This window comes from Mchenga conophoros, linkage group LG7, assembly GCF_057382185.1.
Source record: "Mchenga conophoros isolate Kocher_MC1m ecotype Shallow Benthic linkage group LG7, M_conophoros_male_GT1.1, whole genome shotgun sequence".
In the NCBI taxonomy this organism is placed as follows: domain Eukaryota; kingdom Metazoa; phylum Chordata; class Actinopteri; order Cichliformes; family Cichlidae; genus Mchenga; species Mchenga conophoros.
In genome coordinates, this window is record NC_140532.1 from 55,038,687 (window position 1) to 55,055,732 (window position 17,046).

The 17,046-nt window shown below is 39.0% G+C and overlaps 1 protein-coding gene across 1 annotated transcript; it reads left to right on the plus strand.

Annotated features, from left to right (window-relative positions):
- The first annotated feature begins 14,218 nt into the window (after nucleotides 1-14,218).
- On the plus strand, nucleotides 14,219-15,685 carry ch25hl2 (cholesterol 25-hydroxylase like 2). Its single transcript, XM_085281267.1, has one exon. The coding sequence runs from the start codon at nucleotides 14,345-14,347 to the stop codon at nucleotides 15,245-15,247; it is 903 nt and encodes a 300-aa protein (XP_085137393.1). The 5' UTR covers nucleotides 14,219-14,344; the 3' UTR covers nucleotides 15,248-15,685.
- Nucleotides 15,686-17,046: the final 1,361 nt, after the last annotated feature.

Here is a 17,046-nt window from a genome sequence, read left to right on the forward strand (position 1 = left end):
AAAACTTGCCTACCTGCTCTGATGTGTTACTCATAAAAGGGCAGCATGGAGATACTACTTAGAGTAGGTGCTTTCTTATCATAACAATGACAAATGAACACGAAGCATCTCATGGCTTTTATGCCTATCCTTTAAATATTCATTCATTCCTTTTATTTATGCATTTGCATTTTCTAAGGCATTAGGCATGGGCCTTTCAGCTGGATTAGCTATGAATGTTTACGCAATGAAAGATACAACTTCTGCCCAGTTGCAACTAGACACACTTTGTTGTAAAATTTGCTAAAGTTTCTCAGCCTTTCTGGACATTGGTGTTTTTTTCATTCACTTTTAGTCTAGTCCTTGTGCTGACTGTCAGGACTAACCAAAAAACCCAGCTCAAGAGCAGAGACCAAGACAGGATTATAGCCGTAATAAATACTTTTATTGGCTAGAATGGTTTGAGGCTCCATTTCAGTCAGTAGTGTTTGAGATTTTGTCAAAATTGATAGAATTCTGAAGACATAAAAATAATCTCAGATTGTGTTCTACCATGCAATACCATCTGAAAAAATTCAGAAGCAAGAGCTTAATTTTGCAGCATATCAGTCATACCAAATACACTGCCAATGCAGTAAAAGCATACCTGGATAGAAAAACACAAACTGGAAAACTATCCGTTATGGACTGATAGCAGTGTGGGAACATCTTGAAACCAAATGCATATTGACGTGGAAAAAAAGGTTTGAGTGTCCTTCAAGAAGGCTATTCCTGAAGACTGCTTAAAGAAGAGTGTTAAAGAATAAAGTTGGCTATACCAGATATTGACTTCCAAGCTTTCAAGAACTGCAGAAATTTCTTTTTTTGCCTTATATACTGAATTTCCATGTGTGGAGAAGTTTATAAAATGAAAGTTGCATTGAGTGACTTTGCTGCTTTTCTTCTTGTTCTCTCAGGCTGACCTTGCGATTCAAATGTTTTGATGTTCTCGTTCTTGGGTTTATTTTTAGTAACTGCAGCTTTCATCCTTTGTCATTCTGTGTCCCTCTCATACACAGTCGCCCCTCCTTTGTCACCGTGTCATAACTGAGAGAGGAGAATAACACTCTATTCAGCTCCGAGCCCTCGTGACAACACCTGAGAGATGTTCGTTGTCAGGTGTCCCTGCAACTTCTCTCCCACTTGCAGCCACTGTCACAAAGAAAATGACTTTCCATTTGTTAAGGTGATGAAATTGTTTCCTTCACAGCTGCTGTTAGTAATGATTGTGCAGAAGGTGCCCTGTAAAACCATAAACTGGCATTACATCAAACACTGCAATGTGTCTCATTACACAATTATCTTTCAATAAATACAAAATTCTTGTATTTTCCGCAAGATGATCCATGTCTATCATGTACAACTTAACAGATGTAGAGTGAAATTCTAAGCAACAGGCACTTTGATGAAGGCCATTAAATGATCATTTATTTTACCCTATGATAAACCAGGAATCTTGTTGCTATTTGAAAATGAATTTAAAGACACGCTTGTCTCCTGCTCACTTGGCAGATGCTCTTCCACTTTAGATCCCCTCATGTTCTCTCTCGTCATTTGCAGCAGCTTTAAGATCACTACAAAGAGAAAAGATGATGTGTCCATTTTGTTTACAGGTAAAATTTGACCTTTTTCATTGCAATAAAGAAAACATGGCTTCAATATAATAACTGTTTTTAACACTAATAATGTCCAAAATTATGCATTTAAATAAAAGGCTATCATTAACATTCCCATTGAAGAGCGCCTAATATCTTTAATTGAGGAGATAGGAATTGAACTATGAATAGCTAAGATAAGAAGAAAGTGTGTTCAACATCTTGTGGATCAATTCAGAATACATAAATTCGTTTAAATATGTTATTAAATATTACTATATGCATTTTTTGTTTTTGCACTGTATTTGTATTTGCATTTCAGCCAAAGCTATCACCCCCAAGTAACCATCAAAAATAATGTAGGTTTAAGATACAAAGTACTTACTGTAATTGCAGACATGCCAGTGGAGTTATTCTATTTTATCGTCAGAAAGTATATGTAGTGTTATGTACTGTCAGTGTACCTGGGTCATTGACCCAGTGTGTTCAGTTTGGACTTTTGTCAGTTTAGTTCTATTTCCTGTGTCAGTGGTGTTCTCGCCTGTTTCCAGTCATTATCATTATCCAGTCTATTTAAAGACTGGAAGAAAAAATATGTGGAAAAAGAAAAAAAAAGAAAAAATATGTGGACTATGTACAAAAGTTAGAAAAAAAATAAAACAGAAGGAAAGGCCCATCATCACTGACTAACATGTATGGAGTTATGACTCCATGACTCCATAACTGTGAATTGAGGTTGCGTTTAGAAGTTCGATTTAAAAAAAAAAAAAAACTGATAAGGAATGAAGCAGAAATGCAGAAGAAAAATTGTTTAATTCTTGAAAAGCAGATAAAAAGTAGGAAGAGCTGAAGCAAAGTATGGCATGGCTGGTGTCTCCAGAGAGATTAAAAGAGATCTCAAAATGCTAGTGGAAAAAAATATTGTTGATCATTTTGAGAATAAAGTTGTAATTTTGAGATGAAAGTCGAAACAGTATTTTGGGAAAGAAGCTGAATTATGGTTTTGAGAAATTGTTTTTTAGAATTTTTGAGATCACCATTGTTTCAAGAAACACTGCCATGTTTGCAATATCCTCTACAAAATGCCCTGTTTAGATGAGTGGCTGCATTGTAATCAGTTGTTGGGAAAATTACATCATGATTTTACTGTATACTTACAGAACTTTAAATATGTTAAATTCCTTTAAGCATCAAAGCAATCTGGGAACTTTCAGTAGTTTAAAAAAAAAACTTTGGAAGAATTTCCAAAAGCCTGAAGTTCAACAAGAATTTGTTCAAGATCATCCGTCCATGCATTTTCATCAGCTTATTCAATTTGGCATCACAGGGGTGAAGGATCTGTGCCAGCTATCACAGGGTGGGAGAACAGGCCGCCTATCTGTCACAGGAGCACTCAGCACTTTAGACCACTCAGCAGAAAGACGTAAACTCAAAAACACTGCTTTAATAGCTGTGATTAAATTTGAAGTAAACAAAACAATAAAAATACAAGACAGAAAGAAACTAATTGGTAAATGGAGATTCCTTAAGCTGGAAGCAGATTCCAGCTCACCCCTCCTGTGGAGCATCTGTAGTGCCTCCTGCACAAACTGATTCATCCTAGTTCTGGATCCTAAGTCCATTATCTTCACATCACAACCTGCCTGCCACGCTCCAGCATTGCCACTAACCTGTTCCCGGGAAAGGAAATATTGCACCCTTCTCGGAAGCCCCCATGGAAAAAGTAAGACTGTCATCCAATATAAATTCTGTTAATCAACGGCCTGGAACCAATTAACCTTCTCTCCTTCGCTTTAAGATCAGCCCTTGAATTGCCTTGTTTTTCTCCCCTCACTGTCACTTTCTTAAAGGTGATGACAGCACGGGAGCCCTTACTGAATGAAGCTGTGTCAGACTGGGAATAGGACCTTGCGTTGCTTCAGGATCTTTTTGGGAACCTGGTCATTTACACTAGTCTGTTTCTTTCAGCTCCGTGCCACAATTCTTCACCCGCTCTGTCTTCTTGAAATGGCTGGAGACTGTCTTCCATCATAAATTCTATTAATTTATGGCCTGGAAACCTGATTAACCCCCACTGTCAATTTCTTAAATAAAATTTCTGTAAACCGCTCATTGGTTGACAGAAATTTTCATCTTTTGAATTTTGGGTCCTGACTTCCTAAAATTATAACAGCATCCTACTGCAAGTATTTCCTCTGCATTCCCATTAGAAATTGGTTCTCAATTAAAATAATTCTACCATAGCTGTAATGTACAAATTATTGTAATAATTTATTGTGTGAAGAAAGAATGACAAGCAACAGAAAAATTGAAATTAAACAACAAAAACGCTGTTTACGTGCTATTAAAGATTCACTCCCACTAATTGTTGCATTTTGGCAAACATTTCAATGTTGTTTAGTACAGATATGTTGGAAGAGAAGAAAATACAAATTATATGAAAGTGATCCGTGGTGTTTTGTGCAAAGCTGGAAGACTTCACTTGTTCTTTACTGACTGATTTCTGACCAAAAATCTATCAGCTCACCATAAAATGCATGTTGAAATATGGTGTTTGTAGGAAACTCCTACAAATACTTATGAATTGCAACAATAACATCTAGGATCTAAATTTAGATACTAGTGTAAAACAATTCTTTAAAGTTGTAAAAGTTCAAGTACATCACCTTCTTTACTCAATGAAAGAACCTAATTCAGACTTGCAGGGGACTGGAGCCTATTGTTCGGGGTCCTTTTGACTTGATTTTGTGTTTCTTGTGTTTTTATGACCTGTTGTGAAATGAAACTAGTTCATGCATTTATTATTTCTAGGCTGGACTACTGTAATTACTACTGTATTATCAGGAAGTGCTAAAAACTCCCCGAAAAGCCTTCAATTAATCCAAAATGCTGCAGCAAGAGTACTGACAGGGACTAGAAAGAGAGAGCAGATTTCTCCTGTTTTGGCTTCCCTTCATTGGCTCCCTGTTAAATCCAGAATTGAATTCAAAATCCTGCTCCTCACATACAAGGTCTTAAATAATCAGGCCCCATCTTATCTTAATGACCTTGTAGTACCATATCACCCTATTAGAGCACTTCGCTCTCGCACTGCAGGCCTACTTGTTGTTCCTAGAGTATTTAAAAGTAGAATGGGAGGGAGAGCCTTCAGTTTTCAGGCCCCTCTTCTGTGGAATCAGCTTCCAGTTTGGATTTTGGCTTTTTGCTAAAGCATGTAGTTTGGGCAGGATCAGGTGACCCTGAATCCTCCCTTAGTTATGCTGCAATAGGAATAGGCCATCCTGTTCATCTCCCCAAGTGTCTCTCCAGCTACATTTCCATGTTTCAGGTTGTTTAGTTTTATGTTTCTAGTTTCATGTTTAGCTGTCCCCAGTTTAGGTTTTTGTTAGTGGTTTTGTGGTAATTCTTACAGCCACAGTAAAGGCTCATTTTCAGTTTGAAACAGTCTCTCCTGCATCATTTTCTGTGCCTGGGTCCACACCTCTCAATCTCCACACGGTTTGCCTCACAAACCGTTACAGCTATTCCACCTGTCATAAGGCGAGACACCCAATCTATTCAATTCAATTCAATTCATCCATCCATCCATCCATCCATCCATTCGCTTCCGCTTATCCTTAATCCTCAATTCAATTCATCCATCCATCCATCCTCATCCGCTTTGTCCGGGGCCGGGTCGCGGGGGCAGCAGCCTAAGCAATTCAATTCAATTCAATTTTATTTATATAGCGCCAAATCACAACATAAGTCGCCTCAAGGCGCTTCATAGATACAGAGAAAAACCCAACAATCATATGACCCCCTATGAGCAAGCACTTTGGCAACAGTGGGAAGGAAAAACTCCCTTTTAACAGGAAGAAACCTCCGGCAGAACCAGGCTCAGGGAGGGGCGGGGCCATCTGCTGCGACCGGTTGGGGTGAGAGAAGGAAGACAGGATAAAGACATGCTGTGGAAGACATGCTGTCTCTTGGCCTATTGCAGGCCAAGAGACAGAAAAGACATTATTTGTCTTCAGATCCTAAGACCATTTGTGTGCACAGCAGGGGTGATTCGAGGATCAAACCGTTAGGGTGGCTCAGCCCCCAATAATAATTTCCTGTGTACAGTACCATATAAATATACTCAATCCTTTTCATCTTTGCAAACATCAGTTCAGCTGGCTACACATTCAAATGTTACCTTCAACAGCAATCTAATTAGTTGGATGACTTATTATAGTGTCTAAGAGTGACACTACAATAGGTTTTGATTAGCACCACAGGGACATTCTGCAGTCCAGCCTCCAAAGTTATGCATCGATATCGATAATTGAGAATCACGGATCTCAAGAAGACAATCAATAACTGAGCAAAGCATTGACATCTTGGCAACAAATAATAATGTATAACGCAATAACGAAGAACAAACTGAACTGGCGAGACAGATGAATCACTGTAGACACTGGTATCATCATACTTAAACATAAACATTTAGCAGCTAACGTGATTTTTTTCTCAGGAGTTGAGTTGCTGAAAGGTTAAATATATAAAAGTCATGTTCTTCAAGCTGTATGTTTATGCCATCTCCATCTTGGATTTTAGAAGCCAGCCATCAATTGCATGAGGAAACTGAGGAGAATCACTCCAAATCTTTTCTGCCTTCAGGGCCGCCCTCCCTCTATACAGGAGGACAAGATCATTTAGCTTTATACCTGCCAGTTTGCTACACACTTTAATACTTTGGTCCAACCTTTTCTCATTCTTCCAGCTAAGAGACCCGGACCAGCAGAACACAAACAGGGGGCAGGGATGAGATTTTTTGTTTAAGATAAGATAAGATAAGATAACCTTTATTAGTCCCACACGTGGGAAATTTGTTTTGTCACAGCAGGAAGTGGACAGTGCAAAAGTTATGAGGCAAAAATTAGAATACAATAAGAATAAATACAGTACACAACTGTACAGAATAGAATAAAATAAAATACTATATACAGTAGAATAAAATAAAATAAATATACAATAAGATAAAAATAGAATACAAATACTATATACAACTGAGTAAAAATACAACGATGACAGAAAGGATTATTGCACTTAGTATTATTGCATATGTATGGATGTGTGTGCTTGATCAGTTAAAGTCTTTATTATGGAGTCTGACAGCAGTGGGGAGGAAAGACCTGCGAAATCTCTCCGTCCCACACCGTGGGTGCCGCAGTCTCCCACTGAAGGAGCTGCTCAGTGCTGTCACAGTCTGCTGCATGGGGTGGGAGGTGTTGTCCAACAGGGATGACAGCTTAGCCGCCGTTCTCCTGTCACTCACCACCTCCACTGGGTCCAGAGGGCATCCTAGAACAAAAATCAATAACCATTTCCTTTGTTTTTTAACACCCAGAAAGGACTGTCCATACCATGCTACAAAGTCATCTGCAACTGGGCCATGGTCACGATCTGCATCCTGGAGCAGAGAGACATTCACTGAGTCGTCTGCAAACTCGATTATATGTTTGTCCTGGTAGAGACTCTAACACTCATTTTTATTAAGGACAAATAAAAGTGGGGAAAGGACACACTCTCACGTGGAAGATAAAAGTGCATCTGATAAGATGACTCTCCCTTTCTGAGGACTATCCGTTAGAGTTGGATGTCTCAAGACCGGCCTCGAGACATCCAACTCAACTCTTACGTGGTCTTGGTCTTGTCTTGGTCTCGACGGACTTTGGTCTTGGTCTTGTCTTGGTCTCGGATCCTTCGATCTTGTCTTGGTCTCGCTGTCTCGGTCTTCCTGTCTCAGCTCGACATAGTGGTCGGGAGATTTGGAGTCAACAGTATCCATGACACACAACGTAACGGTCGATAATTTGTCATGTGCATCAGCTCTAAGAGCCGTGCTTAGAGAGTGCTTTGTAGTGAATCAGAAGAGTCGACTCCTATTGAGTGAGAGCCGGCTCCTCACTTAATTTCCTTTTGCTGCTCAGCTCTCACACAGTGGCTCAGCTATGCTCCAATCCCTCCATATTGTGGCCAATCACATGCGAGGATATAGGATAATATCATTATGTGAAAAACAGAGAGGGTGAGAGACGCGACAGTCAAGTGGAGCGTGTGTCTGTCCTCTCAGTAAGTGAGTGAGACAGTAGACAGCGGTGAGGAGGGCTGTGCGAGTGCATCGCAAAAACACATGAATATGCCCGACACCCAGAAACGAAGCAGCATCTGGCTGCAGTTTAAAGACTTTTTTGTCTCAGTCTCGGTCTCGTCTCGACTTTGTTTTGGTCTTGACTCGGTCTGTCTTGGTCTTGGTCTTGTCATGGTCTCGATACCCTCTGGTCTTGGTATTGTCTTGGTCTTGGTTTAGGCGGTCTTGACTACAAGTCTACTATCCGTAAGTCAATAAGCCAAGAAATCAGATCCAAATCAAGATTACGTGTACTGGTGAGATGTCCTGCTAAAATATGGAGCTGGATACAAATAAAAACAGATCAAAAATCCACAAAAACAAACAGTTTTGGACACCATCCAGGTACTTTAGAACCATATGGAGCAAGGTGCACACAGCTACCCCTCTCTCCCCCTATCTGTTCAGCAAATTGGAGGGTCAATTCAAAAATTCCGTTTTTACAAGTTTCTTGGATAATCTCATCACAGGGGAAGTCAAAGCAAAAGGCTTTGCAAAATCATTTAAAAATTAAGTGCTTTCACTTTAGGCACTGGTACAATAGTCCTTCTAGATTTGAGGGACTTTCCAAAACTCAAGAGACTTTAAGAAATGAGGAGAAAAAAATCCCAGCCAACTCATCCACACAATTTTTAAGGAGAAGGCTGTTTATTTTATCTGGGCCTGCACCTTCCCTCTCTTTCACGCTCCTAGGGAAACATCCCCATACTTCACATGTCTGTGAAGGTTCTCAGTCATCCAGGTCATCGTAGTCAAAGGAGCTTGGAAAGAAAAGCATCTGGACTTCTTTAAGTTGCTTGAAGACGTTTCACCTCTCATCTGAGAAGCTTCTTCAGTTCCAGGGTCAAATGATGGAGAGTCCCATTTTTTTGGGCTTTCATCAAGTCAGGAAAGATGCACAGTAAAGAAGATCAAACACCAACTAGGTAGGATCAGAAAGACAAATGCAACAACATTAAAGCTAATGTTTTGGGGTTTTTTCTCTTGTCTTCTTTTTTTCTCTCATGCAATTGAGTGTTTGTGTACTGGGCTTTGTTATACAGTCCTTGCAAATGAGTGTTTTTGCTCACCGTTGCTTGGATTTTGCTCTGCCTTTCTCTGCATATTTTCTCCAATTCTTGTTTCTCATCCTCAATATTTCAAGATTTTTGGCCCTTGCTGCATTGCAAAACACTTGCAATTCAAAATCTTTCAGAACTTGTTGCATCTATTTCTGCATCTCCTCCAGTTCTTCCTTCTCTTTTAGCAGTTGGGTATTTCTTTACAGCTGTTCCACACCGTCTCCATACTTTTGTCTTGCCATCATTCTGGTAGAGGTTGATCTTGGCTTCATCTGTCCAAAAAATATTTTTCCAGAACTGTGCTGGCTGTTTTGAAGGGGTTTCTCTTCACTATTGAAATGATTCTGTGATCATCCACCACTGTCTTCTTCTGTGGATGTCCAGGTGTTTTTGCCTTGCTGAGTTCACCAGTGGCTTCTTTATTTCTCAGGATGTACCAAACTGTAGATTTTGCCAGTGCTACTATTGTAGCAATTTCTCTGATGTTTTTCTTTCTGTTTTTTCAGCTTAAGAATGGCTTGAACTCCTCTGAACAGGTTGTCTGTTCACAGCAAAATCTTCGCATTAACAGGATTTTGCTTGCTCCAGGCCTTTTATTTGCTTAATTGATAGTGACATAACGACAAAATTGCCCACACCTGCCTTTGAGTCCAATTACTTTTGGTCCCTTTAAAAAAGGGTAGCACTTGTTAAGGAGCAGAAACTCTTAAACCCTTAATGCAATTTGAATGTGAATACCCTCAAATGAAAACTGAGAGTCTACACATTATGTCCATTATATAATTATATTTGGAATATGTTTCGGTGAACAGGTATTACTTTTGTCATTGTCCAAATATATATGAACTGTAAATCCTTTGTTTGTAAACGGTCAGTTAAATGTTGACAACTACTCTTTCAAAAGACTCCTAACAAATATCAGTAGTTATTAGACTTGCTGTACTTAGTGGCAGATTTGTGGGAGACTGGGAGTAGAAATTTCAAGTACAGGGGAGCAAAACAACAGGTAAGAACAACTGAAAATATTTTTTTGAGGGTGGATAAGGCTAAGAGTCAGGCCTTGAAATTAATTACAATTTTGTCTTGGTGTTTGGTTGACTATCAAGCTAGAGTGAAAGATTGCTGCCACCTGTGCTTTGAGGATTCTGACAGTTAGGATGACTTGGAGGTGTTGATTTATTTAAACTAATATAATCATCCTGCTGTACCCAGGTTTCTGCAATGCAGATTAGATCAATATGTTGATTCATTATTAAATAATTTGCTAGCACAAAGAGACCTAATGTTTAATACACCACATTTAATTGATTTACTCTTTGATATAATGGTAATGGTAAATGGACTGATTCTACAGCACTTTTCTACTCTCCCGGAGTACTCAAAGTGCTCTCTGCAGTTGAGGTAGTTATAATATTCTGTCTTTGTGCATTTTTATACTAAATTCATATTTTTATGATGATATTTGTGATTATTTGGGGTTTGTCTGAGTTTTGCTCTATCTATAGTGGGATTGATGTAGTCTCCTCATAAAATCAGGTTTTCCCCAGTAAGGTTTTCAATTCAGTTATCCATTATTGAATTAAAATGTGGCTAAGCATGTCAATCCTGGTCTGACTTGGAAGTGGACCAGAGAAAAACTACTTTAGCAAAATTACATGTTGACTCAATATTAATTTTAGTGATGCAGCCAGGTGTTATTACTGCTATTGTCAATTAGAGTCTTACCAAATCTGTGCCTATAAATCTATACGATGACACATTGACACGTGACATTGCCCCCTAAATGAACAAACTGATGCTTCCACAATGATATTCAGTTCTTTTTGTTTGTTTGGCAATAAACTGACTGGAGGCTTTGCTTTCCACTCCAGCAGAATCTGTTACAGTGAATGTAAACCTTCACCTGAAGATGAGGCCAGACATTAATCTGTCGCTGCAGGTGTAATCCATGTTTTCACTGGTGTCAACACATACTATCACACAGCCTCCAAGAGCAGTTACACAGAGGAAGGATGATAAAGACAAGAAAAAGATAGCCCTTCAAACTTCTCAGCCCTCAGGTGTTTCCAAGAGATTTGGTGTTGAAAATATTGTTCTGTGTATAATATTCACACAAATATATCAAGGCCGGCTTATCTACGTCAACTCTCTTGAGTGAGGCATCAACCTTTAACCTTTTAAGTTTTCCCTAAACTTTTGTATTTGTTACTATTTTTGTGTGTTGCAAGTGAAAAGAGTACTCTTTTAGTTACTAACTTATCTTACTAATTACTCATTTCCAGTGCATTTAAAATTATCAACATGACAACTCGTGTCATAAGTAGATATTTATATATTTATACAGATATTTTTATATTTTATATATTTTTATAGTAACAAATAGTAGTATATGTAGGTTCCATTGGTGTGGCTGTCTTTCTTCTCTTAACCTTCTCTTTGGTAAAAGAGGCTGGTGGCTTGCAAATGCACAGAAACTGTGGACAGGCTAAAGGAGCTTTAAATATATGGGACATGTGAATAGGATTTGTGGGGCCAATAACTAATCTCAATGGCATGGACAGTGGCTCATTCCAGCTAGTGTTTAATTTAGCAACCCTGCTCTAAATATTCTATTTATCATTTAACATTAAACTTTAACATTAAATGTTTTTAGCTTGATACATTTATGGACCCAGAGGTGCTTTATGATTTCTATGGCAAAAGCTAATAGAAATTTCATAAAACAAATAAGCCAAAAATGGCTAGTGATTAATGTATCTGCTGAAAGTATTTATTACTATGTCACTAAAGCAACTATGGTAAGTAGAAGTTCTAGAAAGCTAAAGCTTTGGGTTGCGTTAGTAATACATCTTCACTCTGTGTTACCATTTTTAAAACATAAAAAAAGACATTCAAACATCACATTGTGCATCTTCTCTGCTGTGTGTCCATTCCACTGATTATGTTTATGCTACACAGTGCAGTTCCTCATCCACTGAGGAGGATTTCCTTTTAGTCACTGCTCTCTTGCACTATATTCTATGACTTCTCTGCTCGAGACTTGATTGCTACTGCCCTCTATTGGCAGCTATAAAGAAGTGTGCTGATCACATAAGAAATGAACATTTTGTGCAATTGGACTCATGATGAAGTATTACGATTATCTTCTTAATACTTTGAATTTTCTGTTGTGTTCAGTGAGTCGCTGGGCGTTCATCATAATTTTACTCTATTTTATTATACATTTCAGTATACACAGTAAAAATTGTTAGTTGTTATAACTGAAAAACTAAAATAGGAATGTATTTAATGCACTGCACTGTGTGTGGAAAAGTACAACCTTATTTGTCATCCACATGAATTAAAAGTGCTGTAGCAGCCAGGTACTGCTAAACAAATCCACTGAAATAAATGATCGTCAGCAAGTGACCATAAAAGCAGTTTTAGCAGTATGATGCAGGGAACACATTAGTGTGGTGGTAAGTGTCATTGCCTTGCAGTAAAAAAGTTTTGTGTTAAAATCCAAACAGGACACTACTTTCTGTTGCTTCATATCCGCACTGTGCCTTGGGTTCTCTCTGGGTCCTCCAGCTTCCTCCCACAGTTCAAAGACATGCAGTGTTGTGTTCAGTCATGATTCTAACTTGGCCATAGATGTGAAAATCTCTTTTGTGTCAGCTTTCCCCTTTGACAGATGGGATAGGTTCTAGTGATCCTAAACTAGTAAGAAGATGGAGGTGTTGTACAAGAAACATGCAGCAGGCAGAAAAAATATAATAGGAGACAGAGTCTTATGGAATATGCAGTACATACAAAAGAAATATTTCAGTAAGTCTTCCATTTGACTTGACCTTGCTCTAAAAATACAAACTCTTAAGATTCTAGCCTAACTGTGGCCCTGAATTGGATAAGTGGAGAAGGTCAATGGATGGCTTGTTTGGGAGAAGATTCTTCTTTTCTCTAAAAAAGATGATGGCAGCATGGGTGATGTTTGCAAAGTTGCATCTGAAAAAAAAAAACACTCAAGGCTTCTGGACAGACATGTCCAAAGTAGAGCTGTTTGGCCATAATGCACAAAACCACATGACAGTTGATGATTTAGGTTTGTTTTAAAGCCACAACACCTGGCCTTGTAATCATTAAGTCAATCACAAACTTCTCTGTATACCAAAGTATTAAAAAATTAAATGTGCCATCTGCCCTGGCAGCTAATACTTAACTTATGTTGGAGTCATACAGCAGAACAGTGATCCCAAGCATGGCAGCAAGTGACCGCAGAATGGCAGAAACATGTTGCATGTTGCTTTCAGCCAGTAAATACAGTTCATGACTGAACTCATCTACTAAGTAAATGACATCAAACACACTGGAGAGATGAAAGCAAACTGGACTATGACAACATTCACATTTAACTCATGTAGTTGTTACAGAATGGAGCTCTGCTAGTTGAGACTGCAGGCAAACAGGTGTTGACTCGTGCAGTTTAATCATTTTTCAGGTGATTTTTTTAAATCTTTATTGTGGAATGGGTACAACCTGAAATACAGTAAAGTAAAAATTTGAGACAATGCACAATTACAAGGAGTAAATAAAAGTTTTTATTCTACAATGCAACTGCTTTTCCAATATCATAAATTTTATGTTTTATTTGTATTATTTTTAATTTACCCTTTGTAAAGCTAAGAAATGTGTTTGTACAGTTTAAGATGTGTGTGATGGTGTTTAATGAAACATAGCTGTTGAAGACAGAAAACTGACCAAATGTATGCCTACAGAACATCACATGAAACCTATTAAAATCTCTGCTGTGCAAAATTATTTTATCATACTATAGAAGCAAGAGCTGTGGTCTCTGCCCCACTTATGAATAATAGCATCATTTCTTTTCTGTAAACAAGCTGAAACTGAGCAACAAGCCAATTACTATTCAGCATCAGAAAGGAAGTGCTTTTGAATGCATGTCTCATTTGACAACTTTTTAGTGATTAATTACTGTTTTGGTCTGATGTTGTGTGTATTGGTGTGTGTATGTGCGTGTTCCCTGTCTTATGATTTGAGAGTGAGGGGGCAGAAAAATGAAAGGGCTGATTGTTAACATGCAGTAGTGAAAATATAACTTGGTATGTTTTTTTCTGAGAATGTTAGGAGCTAAATGACATCGTCTCCGAGTTGAATTCTCAAGGAGACGGAAGCTCCCTCGATGATTTGGGTCAAAAATGAGAACTGTTGAGGCCCGGCTCCTGCGTCCTGGCTGCAGTCCTTGTGCCCATGAAAAAGGGCCTTTAAAAAGCGCCTTCTTTTAAAATGCATGGGGGTGGAGGGGATGGTGGAGGTGGGGCTTGAACATACATAAGAGGCTAAGACAGTCCACCAGTCCAATTTGGCACACCATCACCAGGCAATTTGCTGTCGCTTAACCTATTACAAGGAAGCTTGGATCCCTCTTTTCATTCAGACCCTCTTTATCCTCTTTGGTTGCTTGTTAAAAATAATCCTATTGGATCAGCCATCTTTGGAAGAGAAACGCCACATTAATGATGAGCGTGGGCGGGTTACTCAGAACTGAGACTTTATCTTGGATGTCATATGTAGACAATGTGACTGGGGATTATTCCCAGGACTTGGTCCTGCAGCCTATTTGGGACTATCTCCGTCAGAACTACCACGACCTCCTAAGAAGTCCTCTCTTCCCCGTGGTCCTCTCAGTCACTACCTATTTTCTCCTGGTCGCTCTTTACACTGTGTTGGACCTGCTGGCTCCCACCTGGCCGTGCATCAACCGCTACAGGCTGCATCCAGACAGACCCATCACCTGGCCTAACATTTGGCCCACCTTGGGTGTCACCATTTACAACCACCTGCTTTACATCTTTCCTGCTGCAGTTGCACAGTGGCTGTGGAGGCCACCAACCCCTCTACCCCCCGAAGCCCCCACTCTGTTCAGTTTTTTCCTGGGCATCCTGGGCTGTATGGTGGTCTTTGACTTCCAGTACTACCTGTGGCACCTGCTGCACCACCGGGTTGCTTGGTTGTACCGCACTTTCCACGCCATCCACCACCAGTACAACCAGCCTTTCAGCCTTGTCACCCAGTACCTGTCTGGTTGGGAGTTATTTAGCGTGGGATTTTGGGCCACAGTAGACCCCATCCTGCTGCAGTGCCACTGCCTCACAGCATGGAGCTTCATGGTATTCAATGTCTATGTTTCCACTGAGGATCACTGTGGCTATGACTTCCCTTGGGCCACACATAACTTGGTGCCCTTTGGCCTCTGGGGTGGTGCTCCGAAACATGACACTCACCACCAGAGACCTGGCACTAACTTTGCCCCATTCTTCTCTCACTGGGACTGGCTGGGGGGCACCCACACTGTACCAACCGCCTCCAGCCACTCTGCCACGGGAGAGCCAGAAGAGATGAAAGGAAGAAAAGACTAAAGAACTTGAATTAATCTTTCAATGACTCCATCGCTAGTTTACTCAAACTGCCTCTTTTGTTGATGCTTTTATTCCAGCAGACTCATTTTTCCTCTTTACTCTCCTGCAGACTAATTTCTCTCTTTTACGTCTCCCACTCTTAACTCTCACTTTGATAATAACGATTTCCACTATGTGGCTATCTTTGACTGCATGGATATTTTTCACATTTTACGAGCTGATAATCAATCTAACATTGTTTGACAGTGTGGTAAGTTGTCAAAAGATATTTTTTATGTTTGTATTTTGTACAATGATAGTATAGATTATCTTATACTTTTGTGCAATGAACATATATCTCTTATTCATAGAGATTTTCCACTTATGTCAGTGAATTGATGTGCTGTTAATTGTCTCAGTGGCATTCTCAGGTCAGGTACCTTACATGTGTAATTTGTTTGGAGCTACCAGAAATATAAAATAAAATTTAAAAAATGATTTGAAGTCCTTCCTTGATTTGTCGAATGTCACTGAGTAGCTCTGAGTCTTTGCTGACGGAGGATGGTGTGATCTGTCAGAGTGATTACACAGAAGTTTGCACGTACATTCTTCCTCTCTCCCTCCTCAGCAATGACCCTCTCACTCCCACGCATGAATGGCTGCCTTTTAGCTGCATCCCAGTATGATGCGTGGGCGCAATACTAATCCATCATTCTCTCTCTTTGAGACAAAATGGTCCTGCAGGAAGAGTTCTTAATTAAAGCCCCCGAAGAGAAACTGCAATAGCTGCCCTGACAGCTAATACTGAACTGCAGGTGCTGTTCTTTTGAAAATTTTTTATTGACTACAATAGAATATTATTTGTTTTTATGAACATCAAATGATTTTTCGCTCTTTTTGATTATTTTTTTTACAAATTATTTAAAAGTAGAATCACAACCTTTTTTTCAGGTACAGTTTTTCCCAAATAACTTGGTGTTTAAATAAAATCATGAAATCCTAGTTTATATTATTACAAAGAAACCAGTAGGGGTCAGTCTTTTTCCAAACCACAAAAAGAAGAACAAGTGTACAAATACATGTAAAGCAAAAATTACATCCCACTGGGAAAAAACAAAAAAAGACCAAAAAAACTCCCAATGCATTCTTGGTTATTTTCCAGTTATGCTTCTGGTTATATCACAGTTCTAGGCGATAGGGATTCATAGTTCTGCAGTAACAGTTATTGTGACTTATCTGTCCTTGTTATTCATCAATGTGCGTTCCTACCTGCAGTCTGAACCGGTTTAGCATGTTTTTTGTGCTCAAACATGTTGCGTTTATTTTAGAAACACTGCAGACAGGGTTCTCGGGCACAACTTATTCTTTTGTTAATCCTGTTCTAATTATGGGATATGCATGTTGAGGAACAATATGAATAATGTGTATATTTTTAACATGAACTATTTTTTTTTATTGCAAATGAATATATGTAACACAAGAGTAATATAGGTATTTTCTTTCAGGACAGTATTGAGGTTTAACTTATTTGCCTCAATTCTTATTTGTTTAACTCTTCCCGGAAAAAAATCTATTCCCTTGAGCAGAAGTTGTTCTTGTTGTAATATTAAATTCAACAAGGTTGTGTTAGGTCTGTTATCTCATTTTCCATATGTCAGTTAGAGCACGCTTCAAAAACATTGCATGTGTAGAGCAATGACAAGAAGTGACATCATCATACACATCACATCTTCGGGGGTGGCTGTGGCTCAATAATTACCTCTTCCAAACCATCAACGTGTCTTTCAGAGCCCATTCCTACAAAACTGCTCAAAGAAGTC

Excerpts from the sequence above, each read along its gene's own strand:
- ch25hl2 (XM_085281267.1), top strand. The coding sequence starts at position 14,345 with ATGATGAGCGTGGGCGGGTTACTCAGAACTGAGACTTTATCTTGGATG.